At 40.9% G+C, this 18,082-nt stretch overlaps 1 protein-coding gene across 2 annotated transcripts; it reads left to right on the plus strand.

Annotated features, from left to right (window-relative positions):
- Positions 1–10,990: 10,990 nt before the first annotated feature.
- On the plus strand, positions 10,991–17,952 carry LOC108795107 (carboxypeptidase A1-like). Of its 2 annotated transcripts, none has more exons than XM_018566301.1 (11): positions 10,991–11,059; positions 13,491–13,568; positions 13,666–13,800; positions 14,328–14,432; positions 14,694–14,795; positions 15,613–15,711; positions 16,097–16,207; positions 16,336–16,426; positions 17,203–17,402; positions 17,542–17,626; positions 17,765–17,952. In XM_018566301.1, exons 1-11 carry the CDS (start codon positions 10,991–10,993, stop codon positions 17,950–17,952), a joined length of 1,263 nt encoding a protein of 420 aa, XP_018421803.1. The 2 variants fall into 2 exon arrangements, with proteins under 2 accessions (XP_018421803.1, XP_018421811.1); XM_018566309.1 differs by having other exon boundaries at positions 10,991–11,055; positions 13,487–13,568.
- The last annotated feature ends 130 nt before the right edge of the window (positions 17,953–18,082 follow it).

The raw sequence follows: 18,082 nt of genomic DNA on the forward strand, positions 1-18,082 counted from the left end.
GGGGGGTTTGGCTCTGGATGGGCTATTTTAACAACATCCCACAGTTGGACTTTAATGCAGGGCACCTTGAAGACCCACTCTGGGCACCCTTTGTCTCCCATACTGCAAGGGTTAAATGCTTGTTGACTCTAGGGGTACAGGAATAAGCTGTAATACTTACTTAGTGCTCTCTCCGGTAGGCTTTCTTCATGCTGTGCAGTTCCCTGAAGCCTCTTCCCTTCAGTGCTCTGGTCAGCAGTCACACCTCTGACATTTTTTTATACAATGCAGAACCAATAGTCCTGCATTGTACGTGAGGGCCCACCCACAACTCGGATCGTCAGAAAGAAGAGGTGAGTGCAGAAAGGCTGCCGGAGCAAGGAGTGGAGTAAGAATTACTGCTTATTCCTCTACCCTTAGACTTAATGAACATTTAACCCCTTGCAGTATAGGGGGAAAGGGGGGCTCCACTGCAAGGTTTTAGTTTTTTAACCCCCAGTTGCAGTTTAAACATACGATACCATGTTGAGTTAACAAATGTGCAATAATACAACATATAGTGTAAAGGGTAAATGTAGTGGTATGTAATAAATAAAGGAACATAGCTAAATACCAGCTTTAGTATAGGTTCTTGATTGAGACTTGTTGGTCTGTGGTGACCTGAGTCCTTAGCGGTTACACAATGGTTCGAAGCTTCACCAGCCTAGAATTCATATATGTCACTTGTGTCTGAAGTAATATATGAAATTATAGCTGTTTTTTGTGACCCATTGTTGGTGCTCTCATATACTGGAGCAGGAACCACCCTTATAATGCCAGAAACAAGTTTTTATGTCCCCTTTTGATTAGGACATTTGGAAAGTGGCAATTTTTGAATGTTGTTGCAGCACACAAAGTCAATGCCTCAGCAATCTGCAGGTATGAACTACATCTAAAAATAACTTGAAAGTGGACACTGCTAGTCTAATTCTGTTCTTTCTACTTTTTGTACCTGGTAAATGACTCAATTTAGTTGGAAAATTTCATGCAAATGTCATTCCTAATGGAAGCCATCATGGAGTTGTACATGTGCAAGGCTGACACTAATATTACCTATAAATGACACCACAAAGCTGCTAAATAACTCTCAACTCAACTATTGTAACTTCCTTCTTCTTGGCCTACCAGTACACAGGCTGCCCCCCTTTCAGTCTATCATGAATGCTGCAGCCAGACTCATCCACCATACCAACCTCTCAGTGTCCACCGACCCTCTCTGCCAATCTCATCACTTTGTAAGGTACTTACCAGGAAGCCTGTACGAGTTTAACACAGTCCTGCCTTTAACCAGTAGTCACACACATGCTGGTGGTAACACATGCGCTCAGTTGTGTGCACAGATATGCGCGCGGAAATCCGTGCAAAAGTACGCGCAAACATGCTTGTATTTGTGAGCGTGGTGTGCATGTTCCAGTGTGCGCCTGCACACTCTGCTAATTGATGCTATACAGCTTTTAAAATCCAGTGTGAACATTGACCTAATTGCTGACTGGTCTTCAGCTCTTTCCTGTTACCGTGGTATATGTTCCTGTATCTCCAGTTAACCTGTGTATGACCCTGGCTCATGTTATTGACTTTTCTTCTGGACTTCCGATTTGGCACTTTACCTGTTCATCCGATTATCCTGTGTATAATCTCGGTTTGTGTTCTCGACCCTGATTCTGACTATCGATTTGGCATATTGTCTGTGCATCTGGTTCTTCTGTGTATGACCTTGGGCTGTGACCTGACCACTACCTCGACTATCTGCTTTGCTCTGCCCAGACTCTTCTGTCCTCATCTCTGTTTCTCCTGCCATACCGACTCTAGTCTTCAGTCGTTTTTGTGGCCTGCCCATCCTGGTCATCGCACTCAAGCTTCAGCACAAAGCACCACCAAATCACCTCATCGACACTAGTGCTTCCCCAAGTCCTCCCTCCGCCTGTTACCATCTCCAGGGAGTTGGACTAGTGGTACAAGGGTAGCCCCCTGCTCAGCTTGGTCTCCATCCAGGTACATGACACACTGGCTCTCACTACGAATTAAATGAAAAATACTAACAATAACAGCTCCCTTGTCATCGGCTCCCATGCGCGCCTCCAGGACTTCTTCAGAGTGTCCCACATTCTCTGGAACTCCCTACCCCAATCTGTCCGCTTATTTCCTACTCTGTCCAACTTTAGGGGATCCTTGAAAATGAATCTCTTCAGGAAAACCTGTCCCACCTCAACCTAACAACAGTCCTTCTACTTCCTCCATTAACTCATCCCACACAATTATTACCTTTTGTATCACAGATTGTAAGCTCTCATGAGCAGGGTCCTAGTAAACCTTCTGTATTGAAATTGTATTGTAACTGTACTGTCTTCCTCCATTTTGTAACGCGCTGTGCAAACTGTTGGCGCTCTATAAATCCTGTATAATAATAATAATAATAAGCAATGCTATTTAATTCATTAAATATAATTTCTCACAGTGCACGTGAGAATTGTGAATAAAAGTTAATTAACACCTTACTGTGTAATTTATCACCACCTGGTGACACAAGGCTCAGGCAAGTTTAGTTCAACGTTGCATCATTGAAATGCACACAACCTATTCACTTTCACACGAAACACTAAATTTACTCAAGGAAACTAATGATGTGTCCTTTGAAGTTGTGGCCAGCATGTAACTATTACGCTATGTTTTACTTTATTTACCCACTCCCATCACTACAATATGAAACATAAGCAAGAAATGTTTACTGCAGAGTATAACAATTATAATTTTTTTAGATTGTAAGCCCTCAGGGGCAGGGCCCTTCTTACCGTCTTGAATTGTATTGTGATTGTTATGCCTTCCATATATTGTAAAGCACTGCGCAAACTGTTGGCGCTATATAAATCCTGTATAATAATAATAATACTGCATTTACTGTGTTTTTGTATATACCAAGTCTGTCCAACCTACAGCTCACATGTCACAGCACGACCCACGAAAAAATTTGGACATGACTTGCAATGCGTAGCAGCAAGAAGCATTCATATTGCTAGGCTACAGAAGAAAATGAGTGACAGGCGCAATATGTACCCACCATGTGAATTTGAAGAATTGGGAAAGCAGGCCGTGCTCATATTTTCTTTTCCCATTAGAACAGAAAGCATGTGCACCCTGCTTTATGGTTACATTTCCACAAGACTTTAAACATGCTTTTGTTTATCACCATAACATGGGGGAGGGAGTGTTGAGATTCTTAATTTATACAAGAAAGATAACATTATTGTTGCTTTCGGTTCATCGCACAGTGAATATACTGCATTTTTGGCAAGGGGTGATCATTGTGGGGCCAGAGGGGTACAGTGGTTGTGGTCAGTGGGGGTTGGATGGGTAGTGGGCTCTTACCTTGTAGTTGTCAGTGTCCCATCCCTACACAGCACGGATATGCAGGAAGCTGGAATTGTGTTTACATCCAGGATAGTCCTGTGGGATCTGGAACAGTTGGAGGGTATGTATAAAGATAATTCAAGCAGATGATTGACAGTGTAGGGATGTAGTATTTTAGTATTGTAATCTGTCAGTGTGAGGTTACTCAGCTTAGCTGTTTGCTCGCTTGTGTTCTCTAAGAGTGATTATTCTTAGTCACCTGCTGTGTTGAGTTTGCTCCTGCAGGGGGTGCTAAAGATAATGTTTGAAACCTGGCCAATCAGCAGGTTTGGGGGGCCTGCTGTGCATGCTGGGAGAGCTATTAAATATCTGAAGCACCTCCTGGCACATGAGTTCCCTGTAGGGTTTTCACCTCGAGAGGATGTATCTTTGAACATCTGTATTACCTTAGGCCTGAAGACTTAGAGGTATGGGAAGCTTTGGGGATCTCCCCTCCTGGGAGGTGTCCCTAAGTTACTGACTGCCATGGCGTGCTACAGGCCTTGGGGAAGAAGAGCTGCAGTTGTCCACCACATGGTTGGGAAGCTACACAGAGGAACCTTCCCATTGCTGTCCTGCCTTGAACTCTAAGACTGAGCAGACACAGGAACCTCAGTTGTCAAGGAGCCAACTCTCAAGTTTAAGTGTCCAGCCAGTAAAGTCCCCTGAGAAAGGGACTTTGAAAGTTATAAGATAATGCAGCGGGGCCAAAGGATTGTGTTTTGATGTAAACCTACAGGTGTGCTGTGCTACGTTCACCCTCTTTCCCTATTCTTCATGCATGTGCTATTAAATTCTTCAAAAATCTACTCCAAGTAACTGGTGCCCATAATTCAGACCACCCTATGACAAGAACCCCACCCTGGGAAGACTGCACCTAGGCAGAGGCGTAACTAGTGACCTCAGGGCCCTGCATGAAGGCCCCCCCAAGAAGAAACAAATTAGTTTGTTTTTTTTTAAACAAAATTTAGACAAGGAAAAAAAAACACTCTCCTCTTCAATGTCCTCAGCTTCCCCTCATCTCCCCCTTCACGTCCCCAGCTTTCCATTCCCGGACCCCATGTCACCTTTAGTTCCAGCTCCCTGTCTCCCCCTTCGTGTCCGCAGCAGCTCTCTATTCGGCACTGGGCAGCAGTTCTGTGTGATGAGGGGGCGGGGATAACACCGCTCCCACTCATTGGCTGCTGTGCCGGCTGGATGATACTTCACGCTGCACCCGGAACAAGGTGAGGGGAGCAGCGTGAAGCATGTAGGGCCCAGGACAGGAGGAAGAGGTCCCGGGACTGACATTAGCGGTTACCAGGATAATAAAATATTCTGGTAATCAGCGGTTACCAGGGGCCCCTGCCTCCTGTCCTGGGCCCCCTCCAAGTGGCGGAACTCCAGGGCCTGTTCACGGCCACGACCTCTGCGACCCTGGTAGTTCCGCCACTGCACCTATTTACTACCAAGTGGGTCTAGGACATTCGGAATATCACTATTGGTTAACAGAGAAGTCATGTACTCAAATAGTGCTACAACAGATTAGATGTTTTGACAGATTTGATTTAACAGAAACATTTCCAGAGATAAACATGGATTCTGTCATTACTGGCCTCATTTTGTTAATGCTAATAGCCTGGCTTTCCTGACCTCTTGCTGCTTGCTGACCCTCTTTTAACACTTTTGGCTTATTCACACCTTTTCTGTTGAGCTGCATTGCCTAAAGCAGTCTCAGTGCAAGGAAAAGGAAAATAGCCTTATGTCCTGGCTTCAGGTCACACCAATGCACTGCACAAAATAGGGCATGTAGCACTGATGCAGTGTCTCTATGACATGCTGCAACGCGTCACAGCGTGCTGAAACACATTATAAAAACATTAAGATTAAAACATTAAGATTGGAAAAGGGATCATAAAAAAACCCCACTGCAACGTGTGTTAAAATGTATTACAGTGCGGTTGTAATTGTAATCATTATGAGTCTATGTTGCCACATCATAAACAAAACCATATTGCAAACAGAGTGGTAGTTCCACCGACAAAAAGAATTTGGAGTTTATTGTTAATTAATTTGTGGCTATAAGACTCTATGATTATGAACTGGCTCAGAAACTTGTAGCAGAGTTTCCTGTTACAGCTGTGTTTCATCCTCACCCAAAGGTTCACAAGAAAGATAGTCCACTGACTGGTAGACTTACATTAGACATTAATTGGCAGCACAGTGGCTTGCTGGTCAGCACTATTGCCATGCAGAGCAGTGGGTCCCTGGTTTGTATCCTGGTAATGACACTATCTGCAAGGAGTTTGCATGTTCTCCCTGTGCTTGCGTGGGTTTTCTCCAGTATCCTCCCACACTCTAAAAACATGCTGGAAAGTTAATTGGCCCTGTATGCATGTGAGAAGGGACCTTAGATTGTAAGCTCCTTGAGGGCAGGGACTGATGTGAATGAGCATGTAAAGTGCTGTGTAAGTTGTTGGCGCTATATAAATACCGGCATAAAATAATTAGTGATGAGATAACATTAGCGCATATTACAAAGAAAAGAGGGGGGTGTTTCTAGTAAATGTTTAGTCTGTGATGTTGTGTCATTTGGATAATCATACTGAATTATACTCAATAGATTTAGAAGATTTTTGTCTTGAAGCTATATCATTCTTGCTGAAGCAAAATAATTTTCTGTCTGACAATGTATATTATTTCCAGAAATGTGGTGCTTCCATGCATGCAAAATTTGCTCCCACATATGCCAACCTGTATATGGGCTGGTGGGAAGAAGACCACATTTTTGGAGATGAAGGGCTGTATAGAAGTCAGATTAAGTTCTTCTCAAGGTACCTAGATTACCTAATTTTTATGGTACAACATGATTGATCCGTTTAAAATTTTGAATAATAATGAGTAGGTTCAGCATATGAATTACCTGGATCTCAGTCTAAATCGTTGTGGTATCACAAATAGTATTTATGTTCAAACTTATGTAAAATCAACTTCCAGAAATTCTCTTCTCCGGGCAGACAGTTGTCATCCTGATCATGTTATGGGGGCTATAGCTAAGGTCCAGTTTATAAGAGCTAGACGTAATTGCTCTCACATGAGTGATTTTGAGAGAGAGCAATGCAGAGGAGGTTCCTGGAACGAGAATACAACAAATTGACCGTTACCAGAGCTTATAATCATGCTAACTACATTAAAGGAGAACTATGGGGTTAGGGCTTTTCTCCATAGTTCTCCTGAGGGTCACAGGAGAACACATTGCTGTCGAGATCCACCCAGCTGCGGGATTGACAGCTGGCTCTGCCTATCCAGAGGCAGAGCCAGCTGTGCCCGCCCCCTCCCCGTCCGTTCCGCCAGTCAGCGCTGGAGGATCGGACAGGGGAGGGAGGGAATCCATGCAGGGATCCATGAGTGACAGTCACGGCTCTCTGCAGGGATAGATCGAGAAGTGAGCGACGGTATGTGTTCGCTCACTTCCCGATCTACTGAGCCGACCTGTGACAGTTTAATTGTCACATGTCTGCTCAGATTATGAGGCTGAGTGAAAATCACTCACCTCATAATTCTCCTTTAAGGGAGAAGATCTCCTGAGAAGTCAGGCTCATCCTCAGTCAATTATTTTTGCTACACAGTGTAGTGCTCACCCCACGAAGAAGCTGCCAGAATAACCCGGGCATTTCTGTCCCCAAGCCAAAATGTACCGCCCCAAATAGGATCCACAGCACACCAACACACCTTAGGGAGTTTTGTAATCAGTTTTACTCAGCAAATATATAGATCTTATCAAGCATTACATAGGTTATAACAATTGGAAGAGCAATAATCAACAGTATACATCAAGTATTCAGACGCCAAGCAACCGTGGCGTAATCTATATACTGAAGTATGCAGTACTGAACTATCTCAGAAGCTATCTTTAATTTTGAGCACTTGATTGCTAATGTGTCAGTCCCAATTTGTATACAACTCTCTATACTACTGGCCAGTAGCAATAGTCTAGGCTAGCCATCGTTGGGGCCCATACTGTGCTGATGAGGTGAATTGCGGAAATAACACAAATGGGCCAAAGGCCCATCACGCCCTCCCCTTTCTCTCCAGCCAACACTTTGTTGGTCCTGAGGTCATCTGCGATTCCTTTGGAGGTAGTCTCTGGTCATAGAAAGCCGCTGGGAACTCTCTCCCCTTAAATGTCTTCAGGCCTCCTGCCGATTGCTAGGCCTTCCGGAAATTCCTCACTATACCGGCTCGTATGTTCGTCTAGGCTGCGATGTCCCCGCTGTAGCTGTGATGCGATGTCCCACTGGAGCAATCGTCCTTGCAACACTGAGCGCAGCAGACCAGAGGGAGGGCTCTCTCTTTCTCTAGAGGCCCTTCAGTCTGCTTACACTCACATAAACAGTGTTCACACAGAATATGTGGTCCCTCTGCGTCAGCGGCAGCCACTCACATCTGTCTCTTTCACAGGGTTTTCCCAGTCTGCGCGCTCAGCAGCCACAGCCCAGAATCCTCCTCCTGTTCAAAACACACAGCCTTCTGGGAATTGCAGTCTCCACGCTCTCCTACAGCACGGCATGTCCAAGTTTCTGCACTGCAATCCCCACAAGTCTCTGAATCATAGACGTTGTAAAGGTCAGTTAACTATTTACAATTAGAATATTAGTTAGTCACTTATCACACATGTAAATAGGGGCTACAACAGTATACTTTGGAATTTGAAGAACTTAAAAAGATTGTATGCAGATATTTGCTGATGTTTTTATTGAGATTCTGACCTGAGAGAGGTGATATTGTAGCTAGGAGAGCCCATATGTTAGGTAACACCTTATCTCGCAGTTTATATAAATCAAAGGGAAAGAAGAAAAGGTGGGTGAATACAACAGGTGTGTTCAGATGCGGTTCATCTAAGTTTTCCTGTCAGGTGATTCCCACAGGACCATATCTTACATCACAGGTAATCATTTGAAATATAAAAAAAAAAATAGTTAACTGCCAAACAAGATATGTAGTATATGTGATATTTTACACGCTTTGCAAGAAACAATATGTTGGGAGAACAACTAGAAGACTATCAGAGTTATTCACAAAAGGATGAAGAGTTTGGAGAAGGCAGGAGAAGTGAACAATCTAGGACAACATAGCTGAACTGGAAAGTGAGCGGAATTGGAGAATTTTTCCAAATCAGATATTTTGTCACAGATTGTTCACTTCTCCTGCCTTCTCCAAACTCTTCACCCCTTTGTGAATAACCCTGTATGTGATCGGGTTAGAGATCACCTCTCTAATACCCATACAAATAAAAATACTAATGTAGCTAAACATTGTATACATTGTCATGAAGGTGTAATAGAATCCTTTAGAGTTCAAATCATTGAAACAGTCAATCCCCCAATAAGAGGGGGTGATCCCTTCTCTCTGATAAAGAACTCCAGGTTTTTAAAAAACTAACCCTTGCAGTGGGGCTTCCCCTACACCGCAAAAGCAATAGCTTGTTTTGGTCTGTTGGAGCAAATAAAGAAAATGTACTCACCTAAACCGTATTTCAGTCTGGCTGCTAGATCAGTCCCCGCAGGCTCTTCTCCCCTGGGCTCCACTGACTTGCATTAATGCAACATGAACTCATAATTACTGCAATAAAGTTTGGCGCCGGTTGGGCGACTGTTGGCTGTTTTTGGAAATATTGTGGATCGGGTAGAGGCTTGTGTGGTCTGCACACAGTGTTCCCAGGTCTGTTTTCAGATCAGGGTTGGAATTTAGAAGCATTGAGACAGCATACATTCTGGTAAACATATGCATGCTTACCATATACTGTCAGAGGATCTAAAAGAGACACGTGCAAGTTAACTGACTTAACTGAGTCCCCAGTAGCCTTTTACATCTCTTCTCTGTCCTGGGGAAGGGCCCCTTACATTGGTAGTCGGTGAACAGAAGGATGTTACATTACTGGTGAAAAAAATGCTTTTTACATTGGCGGTTAGTGAAAATAATTCCCCTTACACCACTGGTTAGTGGGGAGAATGCCATCCTTATCCTTACAGCAACCTAAAAAGTCAATTGGTGTCATTGATAACTTACCTGAGCAACAAGAGGAGATGCTTCACTTGTGGGGTAGGAAATCAAACCACCCTAAATGGCTTGGATGCAAACAGTGCACATATTTATTGCTAAAATTCCACTTTCACTGAATGTGGCTCCAAGCAGACATGCTAGATGGCATAGCTGAACACTTATATTGGCATTTATGTGCAGACTTCCATGCAATTCTGTGTGCTCCTACTGGAACATACACCCTCCCCAGTGTGGCCTAGAACACATTTAGTTAAAGAAAAGGTCTATCTCAGCATAAGGTCTAGTACAGCATGCCTTATTATACGTAGACCTTAAGAGGTTTTCATCTGGTAATTATTTCTCCACCTTGGCAAACAGCTACACAATGTAAGTTAGATACACTAATAAACCATGAAAATGCTTGTTTCCAAAATAGAATGAATGTGTACAAATTCACCGTATTTTTATAAATGCTTTCTCCCATACATAGTAAGCTATGTGCAGCACATATATATTTTTTGCACATTTCAAATGATCCCTAATCAGTCCATCCTGGAAAAAAACAAAGTCACTATATGTATTAAAATTCACTCCATTCTGCATTAACTGCAAATTTATATATTTTCTATAAAAAGCCAGGAACTGAACATAATAATGCCAGAAAAGTGCTTTTGTCACCATACAAACATTTTATATATAATTTGCACTAAAATAAATCAATTTCACGGATATGGCCTACGGTGGCAGGAATTGAAGGCCTCCTGGAAAAGCCTTGTAGATTTGATTTTTACAAAGCCATGTCAGCTTTCTATCACATAAAAAGACACATCACATTTACTCAACATACAGTATTAGATGGGTTTACTATGTCCCCAGATTAGAAAATAACAACTCACATTGTAGAATCTTTATACACTAATGTACCACATGAGATAAGCTTTCTGGCCATACAGTAAGTACTTTTTACAGATGGAATCTAACTTGGATACAGCTCGATACTATTTTATATAAAACATTTTTTTGCCATACTTTCTATGTTTAAGTGTTGGGAACAGCTAGAGGAGTATATTGTCCTCCATGATATGCCAACCTGTTTCTTGGTTGGTGAGACGGTATAATGATTTTTAGAGATCTTTTTGAACATTACCACCCCACAAATACTTGAATAGTATTGTTGCGAAGACAATATCTTAATTTTCTGGCATGGTTTACAAATCTCAAATTCATGAAGCAGTTACATCAGAATGAATTCAATATCTATCCTTCATCACATTTGACTTATGATGAAATACCAAATAGTTTATTTGATCATGCTACTTTAAGTAATCCATAGTACTGCAAAAGAAAAAAAAAACAATAGTGAAGAAGGACTCCTGATAAAATAGAACTTAAATATAGCACATGGTTAACAGGTGCTATGTTCCCACTATGTTAATCAGGTATGTGTGGGAATAAAGTCAGGTGTTCTACAGCCAGTAGCAGAAAGTTGGGCGGCACAGTGCAGTCACTGAACAGTAAACAGTATATATATACTGACCTGAATAGTAAAAATTCTAACGATTGCAAGATGAAGGGTGTACTGGTATTACTTGCCTTGGTGGCTGCTGTCTACAGCGCCGGGGATTTCAGTGGGTATGTAGAATGCAATGTTCAAATAAAACCTATTTTGCTTTCATAGCTCTTATATATCTAATGTGTTATATTGCCTGTGTTGAGGGCCTTGGGCTTATGTTAATTGTCAAATGTAGTATGCTTTTGACTTTAGTTGGAGAAGCTTCTGACATCATTCAGAATTCATTGGCAGGTGCATCTGACCTGTTTTAAGCTGTGTTTGCATTCTTGTAGACTTGTATGGAGAGAGAAGCGGGTCTGATGCACACAAAAGCCAAAGTACACAGGCCCTTCATTAACTGTAATATTCCCCTTACAGGTTTTTTTTTTTTCTTTTTACGATGGTAAACAGCTGACTGTAGGGAGACAGTAGACTTTGACACTAAGACACTAAAACAAACAGAACTCTACAGTAATACACAAATCTGTCTTTTAGTATGTGTTCAAGAGATGGATTTTAAAGATGGGACCGTGGGTGGAAAGTTATGAACGGTGAGCCAGTCTGGTACTATTGCAGTGCACAATTCTGCCAATCTACCATGTTTTCAGGATCTGGGAGTTGGGTTAGGTGTCTAGACAGCTGACTAAAGTAAGAGAACACAATGAAGACCTCAGCAATATGTTGATTTTTCATGTGCCATCAGGCAATCAGGGACTCACAAACCTGCACAACTTAGATAGTAAATGGTAGAGTCACCATCCTGACTTTGCAATGTGGCAGAACTGTGTTAATCACAAGAATAGCTGAACAGAATCACAAATTCAGAACACATCTCAAATGCATATACCCATTTGATCAGCATTGCACTTTAAAGGATCTATACCAAGGGAACTGTGTAGTAGGTTGCCATTCTTCAACTATCCTTCTAGAAATTTTTATTTTCAGACTATCAATAGCTTTAGTATTTTCTAAGCTGTTGTAAATGCACGGAGACTCGGCGTCCTAACTTCACTTGCTGTATGCTTGTTCTGGAAAGTATTGTAGCCAGAAACAGCCAGGAAGATAACATTTTCACAAGGAGGTCAGCAATGTCAGTCCCTTGTATTTCTTACAATCGAGGTTTCCTTCAATACATTCAGTAAAAGACAACAAAAATTATATATATATATATACTGTATATACACATGTATGTGTGTGTATCAAACCTAATATATACTTGTAGCTTTGTAAATGTAGCCATTGTTTTTTAAAATATCTTTTACCTCCGTTCCTGGAACAACATCCTAGGGACAAATTGAAGTGAGAGACGATTTCTCTAATGTGAAGAAAACCCCTTTAAAAACCCAAAACAAGTGTTCCCATTGGGAGACTTCCCCTCTATCCCTGTTCTGGAGGCAACTTAAAATTTTGGTTTCTCCCTCACTTTCCGTTCTGGTGAAGGTGGTTGCCAGGAGAATTTGTGAATGTGTATCTCCCTAATAGGCACACAGACAGCAATGAAAACCTGACAATGGTAATAAACCCTCAACATTCTATCCAAAACTAAAATAAACATTTTGGCTTAGATACACTTGAATAGGAGAATTTAAAGAAATGAAGAAGCAACGTCTGTGAGTAGCTCCAAATCAGGGTTTACTTGACATATGTGTGTGGGGAGCGATTTACATGATGTCTTGCAGGCCAATTTCAACTCCACCTTAACTCATACAACTTATATAGCTTTATACATCTTATACATCAAGATAAAGATTATACTTACAGCTGGTCAGTTTATTAAACATCCAATCATATAGCTTTACCTCAACATTAGACTGTTACACAAGCTTACATAGCAGGTGTCCAAGATACATAAGTCTAAAACCCCTTAAAATGTCGATTTGTCTCTCCATTAGACTTCATTAAATTATCTTAAAATGACGGCTGGCAACTTATCAGGAGTAACAACCGGTCAATCAGCCAGCGGGGTGGATCTCGACAGTATTGCGGGCAATCCATCCCTGGCTCTCAGCATCTAGCGGGCAATAGCCTGCTATATGCTGAGTTTTGGGTCACCGGAGGACAATAGTATATGTCTTCCTGTGACCCTAATGAGAACTATGGACAAAAAAGCCCCATAGTTCTCTAACTTATAGATGTTTTATGGTATTAAACCATGCTTCATACCAACCCATAATATAAAATACATGTAAGCTGTAATTGTATAGTGCAATATTTTTAAACTTCTCACTTCAATTGTCATATCACTTACTTCTGGTAGCGCCTTATCTTATACCATATTTACTAAACAGTCTTACATATTGAGCTACAGTTCATAATATGTTTCATTCAGCAATATATCAAACTGAATATTATAAGAGAGGTTTGAAATTGAGATTCGGCAGAGATCATTATTTCTCCCTACACACACACACTTTAAACAGCACTATTGGAATTAACGTAGAGTTAAAAATCAAATTTGATTAAACACTGGTGTGAATGTGCCATTAACATTATCTATTAATGTGCTTTCAGACAGCAAGTCCTGAGAATCCTCCCGGTCAGTGAAGGTGAAGTAAACCTGGTCCGGGACTTGGAAAACTTTGAGAACCTGCAGGTAATTCCATGATTTTTTTTTTTTTAATCGTTTGCTATATCAATCAACTAATTGACAAGAGTCTATGCTATTTAATCCTATATACTTCCTCTTGCAGGTTGACTTCTGGATGGAGCCCTCAAAGCCCAACAGATTCATTGACATCCGTGTGCCATTCTACAACCTCCAGGATGTCAAGGTCTACCTGGAGTCCAACAACATCAAGTACAGTGTCATGATCCAGGACTTGCAGGTGCCTGATGCCACAATAAACAACTTCTTTGTGACCACAAAATGACTTTTTCAAATTCAAATGTAAAATGCCCCTTGCTGTGTGAACATTATTAACCCTGCTGCAGAGAACTAGGAATGCACAAGTATGTGTGTTCCTAGTTCTCAGACCCGCTGTGAAATATATAAATTATTTATTATTGTCAAGTTATTGACAATTGTATTGTTCCCCAGGATCTAGCTGAAAGGAGGCGGTGGGAGCACAGTAGCTGCAATGTCTACTTTAAACCCAAGAAACAGTTATAGTGCTGTTTTTTTGCTTTTTTTTCAAATCTGCAGATTCAAAAGTGCTTGCTGCTGCATTTACTGCACATAATAAGCCCAAGTGCAATCAAGAATTATGCTTTTACATGCTTTTGTTAATGAAGAGGCATTTTTTATTTATTTTGTCTAGTGCTATATATTTATTTACTTTAAATAACTGATTATTTTACTTGTATTTTTAACATTCCGTATATATATATATATACTTTTTTTATATTATAACAGTATTTTCTAAATGCAGAAGAAAGAGAAATGAAGAGGAGTCGTGCCGTGGAAAATTCCCGTTCCACTGACACCTTTAACTATGCTGCCTACCATACATTTGATTCGGTATGACTATGTTTCATTTGGTTAAAAAAATTAGCTTTGCATAGTTAAATATAGTCTTTGTAACCCACCGAATGGTCATCTTCTTGCAAAATCATACCTCTAAATGATATTGTATTATATAGGCTTGGTGACCTTTCTCTCTGGTCTGTACCCGACCGTACATAGACAACGGTCTTCATTAATCGTAGTTTGCCACTCACTCTGAACTACCAAATGACTATGTTTTTGAAAAGCTTACAAAGCAATTATATGTTCCTTTAGATTAACAACTTTATTGACACATTGGTGGCTGAAAACCCTAACTTGGTGAGCAAAATTCGGATCGGCAGCAGCTATGAAGGTCGCCCACTCAATGTCCTCAAGGTGAGTGATATATAGTTTTTGCAAAATGAATGTATGCAAAAGTACATAGCAAATCGTGTTGTTCCTGTTGAAGTTAATGTTCTCAAATATCCTTGTATAGTACAGTCAGTGACTGTAGTACTCTCACAATATAGATTAAAGGTAAGCTAAAACACACATTTAAAGAGTCTTTCCACCCACAGGTTTACTTCTGTTTACAGTTGGAACCTGGTGAGATAAGCCACACCCCGGGTTTCTAATAGCTCTTGGAAATCCCACAGTGGTATTATGTGCCTGGCCAAAATTCCAGGCTTTGTCCTTACTTGATGTGGACTTCTGGATGATTTCTAGGGCTGCAACAACTAATCGACATAATCGATTATAATCGATTATTGAAAAAGTTGTCAACTTTACATCCACATTTTATATAACTCAAAATACATGAAGCACCCAGAACACAGAGCGAGACCCCCTCAGATTGGTTACAACTGCCTTGCAGGACTGGGAACTAGCCTTGGAGGTCTCCCTCCCAAAATCTCCAAGATACAAGTAACTAGCTGCTAGGTGCTTTATCTCTCCAGCATCAACCAAAACATGGAAAAGGAGTTTTAGGTGGACTGACTTTTTAAGAATCAGTGCACAAAGAACACAGTAATACAGAACAGATTTCTATTAGATGCTCCTGTATTTCAATAGTCAACAGATCTGATTCACATTATCATGAAATGGATCATACTGTGGTACTTTTTGGTACTTCTTATGACAATTAACTAACATTTGCAAGATTACCTGTGCTTTGAAATAATTTTAACACAAATGTGTTGCCTTTCCTTTTCAGTTCAGTACTGGAGCCAACCGCCCAGCTTTCTGGATTGATTTTGGAATTCATTCCCGTGAATGGGTCACTCAAGCCACTGGAGTCTGGACTGCCAAAAAGGTAAATAACCATAATTCATATATTTCTTAGTCTGGATTAGATTAGTGTATCATTACAGCACACATTTTTGGGGTATAAAACAAAGATAGTCTGGCAACAGCCAGGCAACCAACTGTTTCAGAACAGTGGTCAGGAATGGCAGCCCAGGTATTTCTCTCATAACAGGTTCATTTTAAGCTAACATATGAGAAATTTTAGGCAAACATATCAACAATGTAAAAAGAGGAGCATGTTTTCGTATGACATTCTTTCATAATGAAATGCATAAACTATTGAGGGATTTGAAAAATATGGAAGCTATAAACATAACTGAAAGTCCAATAAAAGTAATGCTTGAAAAGAATAAATTATACAATGATTTTCCTTTGTGTATCTTCTTACACAGATTGTCTCAGATTATGGCAAGGATGCCTCTCTCACAGCCACCCTGAACAAATTGGATATCTACCTGGAAATTGTCACCAACCCTGATGGCTATGTTTACACCCACACAAGGGTAATTATGCTGTGTGCTCTTTTATGTTTTCCAGCATATTACCATAATTATGGTGTATTTGTTGGATTTATATAATCAGCAAAAACATTAGCATTTACATATTAAATAATTGATCCTTATTGTTACAGGACCGTATGTGGCGTAAGACCAGATCTCCCAACACTGGCTCTACCTGCGTAGGAACTGACCCCAACAGAAACTGGGATGCTGGCTTTGGAGGTAAAAATTGCTGGTTTTCCATGTCATAGCCTGTGAATAATTTAATCTTCACAAGAACACTGAAGCTAGCGGCAGAAAGGAAAGGACTTGATGTGTCAAAAGATAAATTCCTAAATTCCCTTATGAATGTAAATTATATTTTTCGGGGTAGTTAATTTTGCTTACAGCATGGCATCGACATTCAGTTTAAGGCATTTCATTGCAATGTGCATCCAAAAGGACCATGGGGGGGGGGGGGGGGGGGAGTAAACTGAAGAGACCAGCTTATTGGTTTTCTTGGCATCTGCTCCAGATTCTGTCTGCTCCAGTTTTGATAAATTACCCTCCACATCTCTGCTGCCTGCACCTGGTTGTTTAAACACTACAGTCCAGATTAAGTCTAGAGTCTGTAAATCCAAACTCAATAGTGCATGCAAAGACTTAATCTCATTAAATGCCAAACTCCAGTCTAAATCTTCTTTTTCAGTTTTGGATAGTGTGGAGAAAGGTTAGAACCTTGGTTTAGTTTTGGTTGGTTTCTGTGGAGAAAGTTCACTTTTTCCTGTCCCAGAACAGGTCATGAGGGGATAGCTCCTTAATGGAAACACAGAAAGTAATAAAGACCTGACAAAGGCCATGCTTCTGTTGCAGATATTTTTTTTACTTCCTCTTCACCTGTCAACTTTCCAATGTATTGGTTGGACTTGGGCTTTAAACATCCACATAAGCATATAATAGTTTAACAAAATACACTTCTAGAGGCTCAATAACATTAAAATTGCTGAATTGTTCACCAGGTGGCGGATCCAGCAACAACCCTTGCACTGAGACCTACAGAGGACGTGCTGCCCATTCTGAACCCGAAGTCAAGGCTATTGTGGACTTTGTGAACAGTCATGGTAACATCAAGGGATTTGTTTCAATCCACAGCTATTCTCAGATGCTCCTCTATCCCTATGGATATACCACTGCTACCATCCCTAACCAAGCTGAATTGGTATGCTCAATGAGCTTTTCTTACTTTTCTATGTATTATTTTACTTACAGTTAACCCATTTTTTTCTGCAAAAGTTGTCTCTAGAAGCAGAATGTCTAGAAACAATCACTGAAAAATGTTTGCCTTGTTTTCTACACAGAACACCGTGTCTAGAAACGCAATTAATGCTTTGGCCTCCCTCTATGGCACCTCATATACCTATGGAAGCATCATCAGCACCATTTGTAAGTACTTTCTTAATACACTTAATAGCACTTCCATGGCAGTTAGCAAAATGCCAAAGAATCCCTTTCAAATTCAACCTGCAAAATCCTTCAGCTTTCTCCAGCGCCATCAGCAATTATGTTTTTTTTTTCTTGCAGACCAAGCCAGTGGTGGGACCATTGACTGGACCTACAACCGGGGTATCAAGCACTCCTACAGCTTTGAGCTGCGTGACACTGGTCGTTATGGCTTTGCTCTTCCAGCTAACCAAATTATTCCCACTGCTCAGGAGACCTGGCTGGCCCTTACCAAGCTTATTGAGCACACCCGTGACAATCCCTATTAAACTATAATATAGTTGATGCAATAAAAATTCATTGCCATCCTGAAATGACTTGCATTTGCCTTCATTTTAAATGTAAACTATATCGGTGTTTGGCTACTTTTTCGTTTTTTTTAGCTTACAAGTATTTAAA

Source organism: Nanorana parkeri, unplaced genomic scaffold (genome assembly GCF_000935625.1).
Source record: "Nanorana parkeri isolate BGI_ZX_2015 unplaced genomic scaffold, ASM93562v1 scaffold27, whole genome shotgun sequence".
In the NCBI taxonomy this organism is placed as follows: Eukaryota; Metazoa; Chordata; class Amphibia; order Anura; family Dicroglossidae; genus Nanorana; species Nanorana parkeri.

Bases quoted from the DNA above. Each gene is read 5' to 3' on its own strand.
- LOC108795107 (XM_018566301.1), top strand. From the start codon at position 10,991: ATGAAGGGTGTACTGGTATTACTTGCCTTGGTGGCTGCTGTCTACAGC. The intron at 15,712-16,096 runs GTAAATAACCAT...CTTCTTACACAG, and splicing joins GAGTCTGGACTGCCAAAAAG to ATTGTCTCAGATTATGGCAA. The intron at 16,427-17,202 runs GTAAAAATTGCT...ATTGTTCACCAG, and splicing joins CTGGGATGCTGGCTTTGGAG to GTGGCGGATCCAGCAACAAC.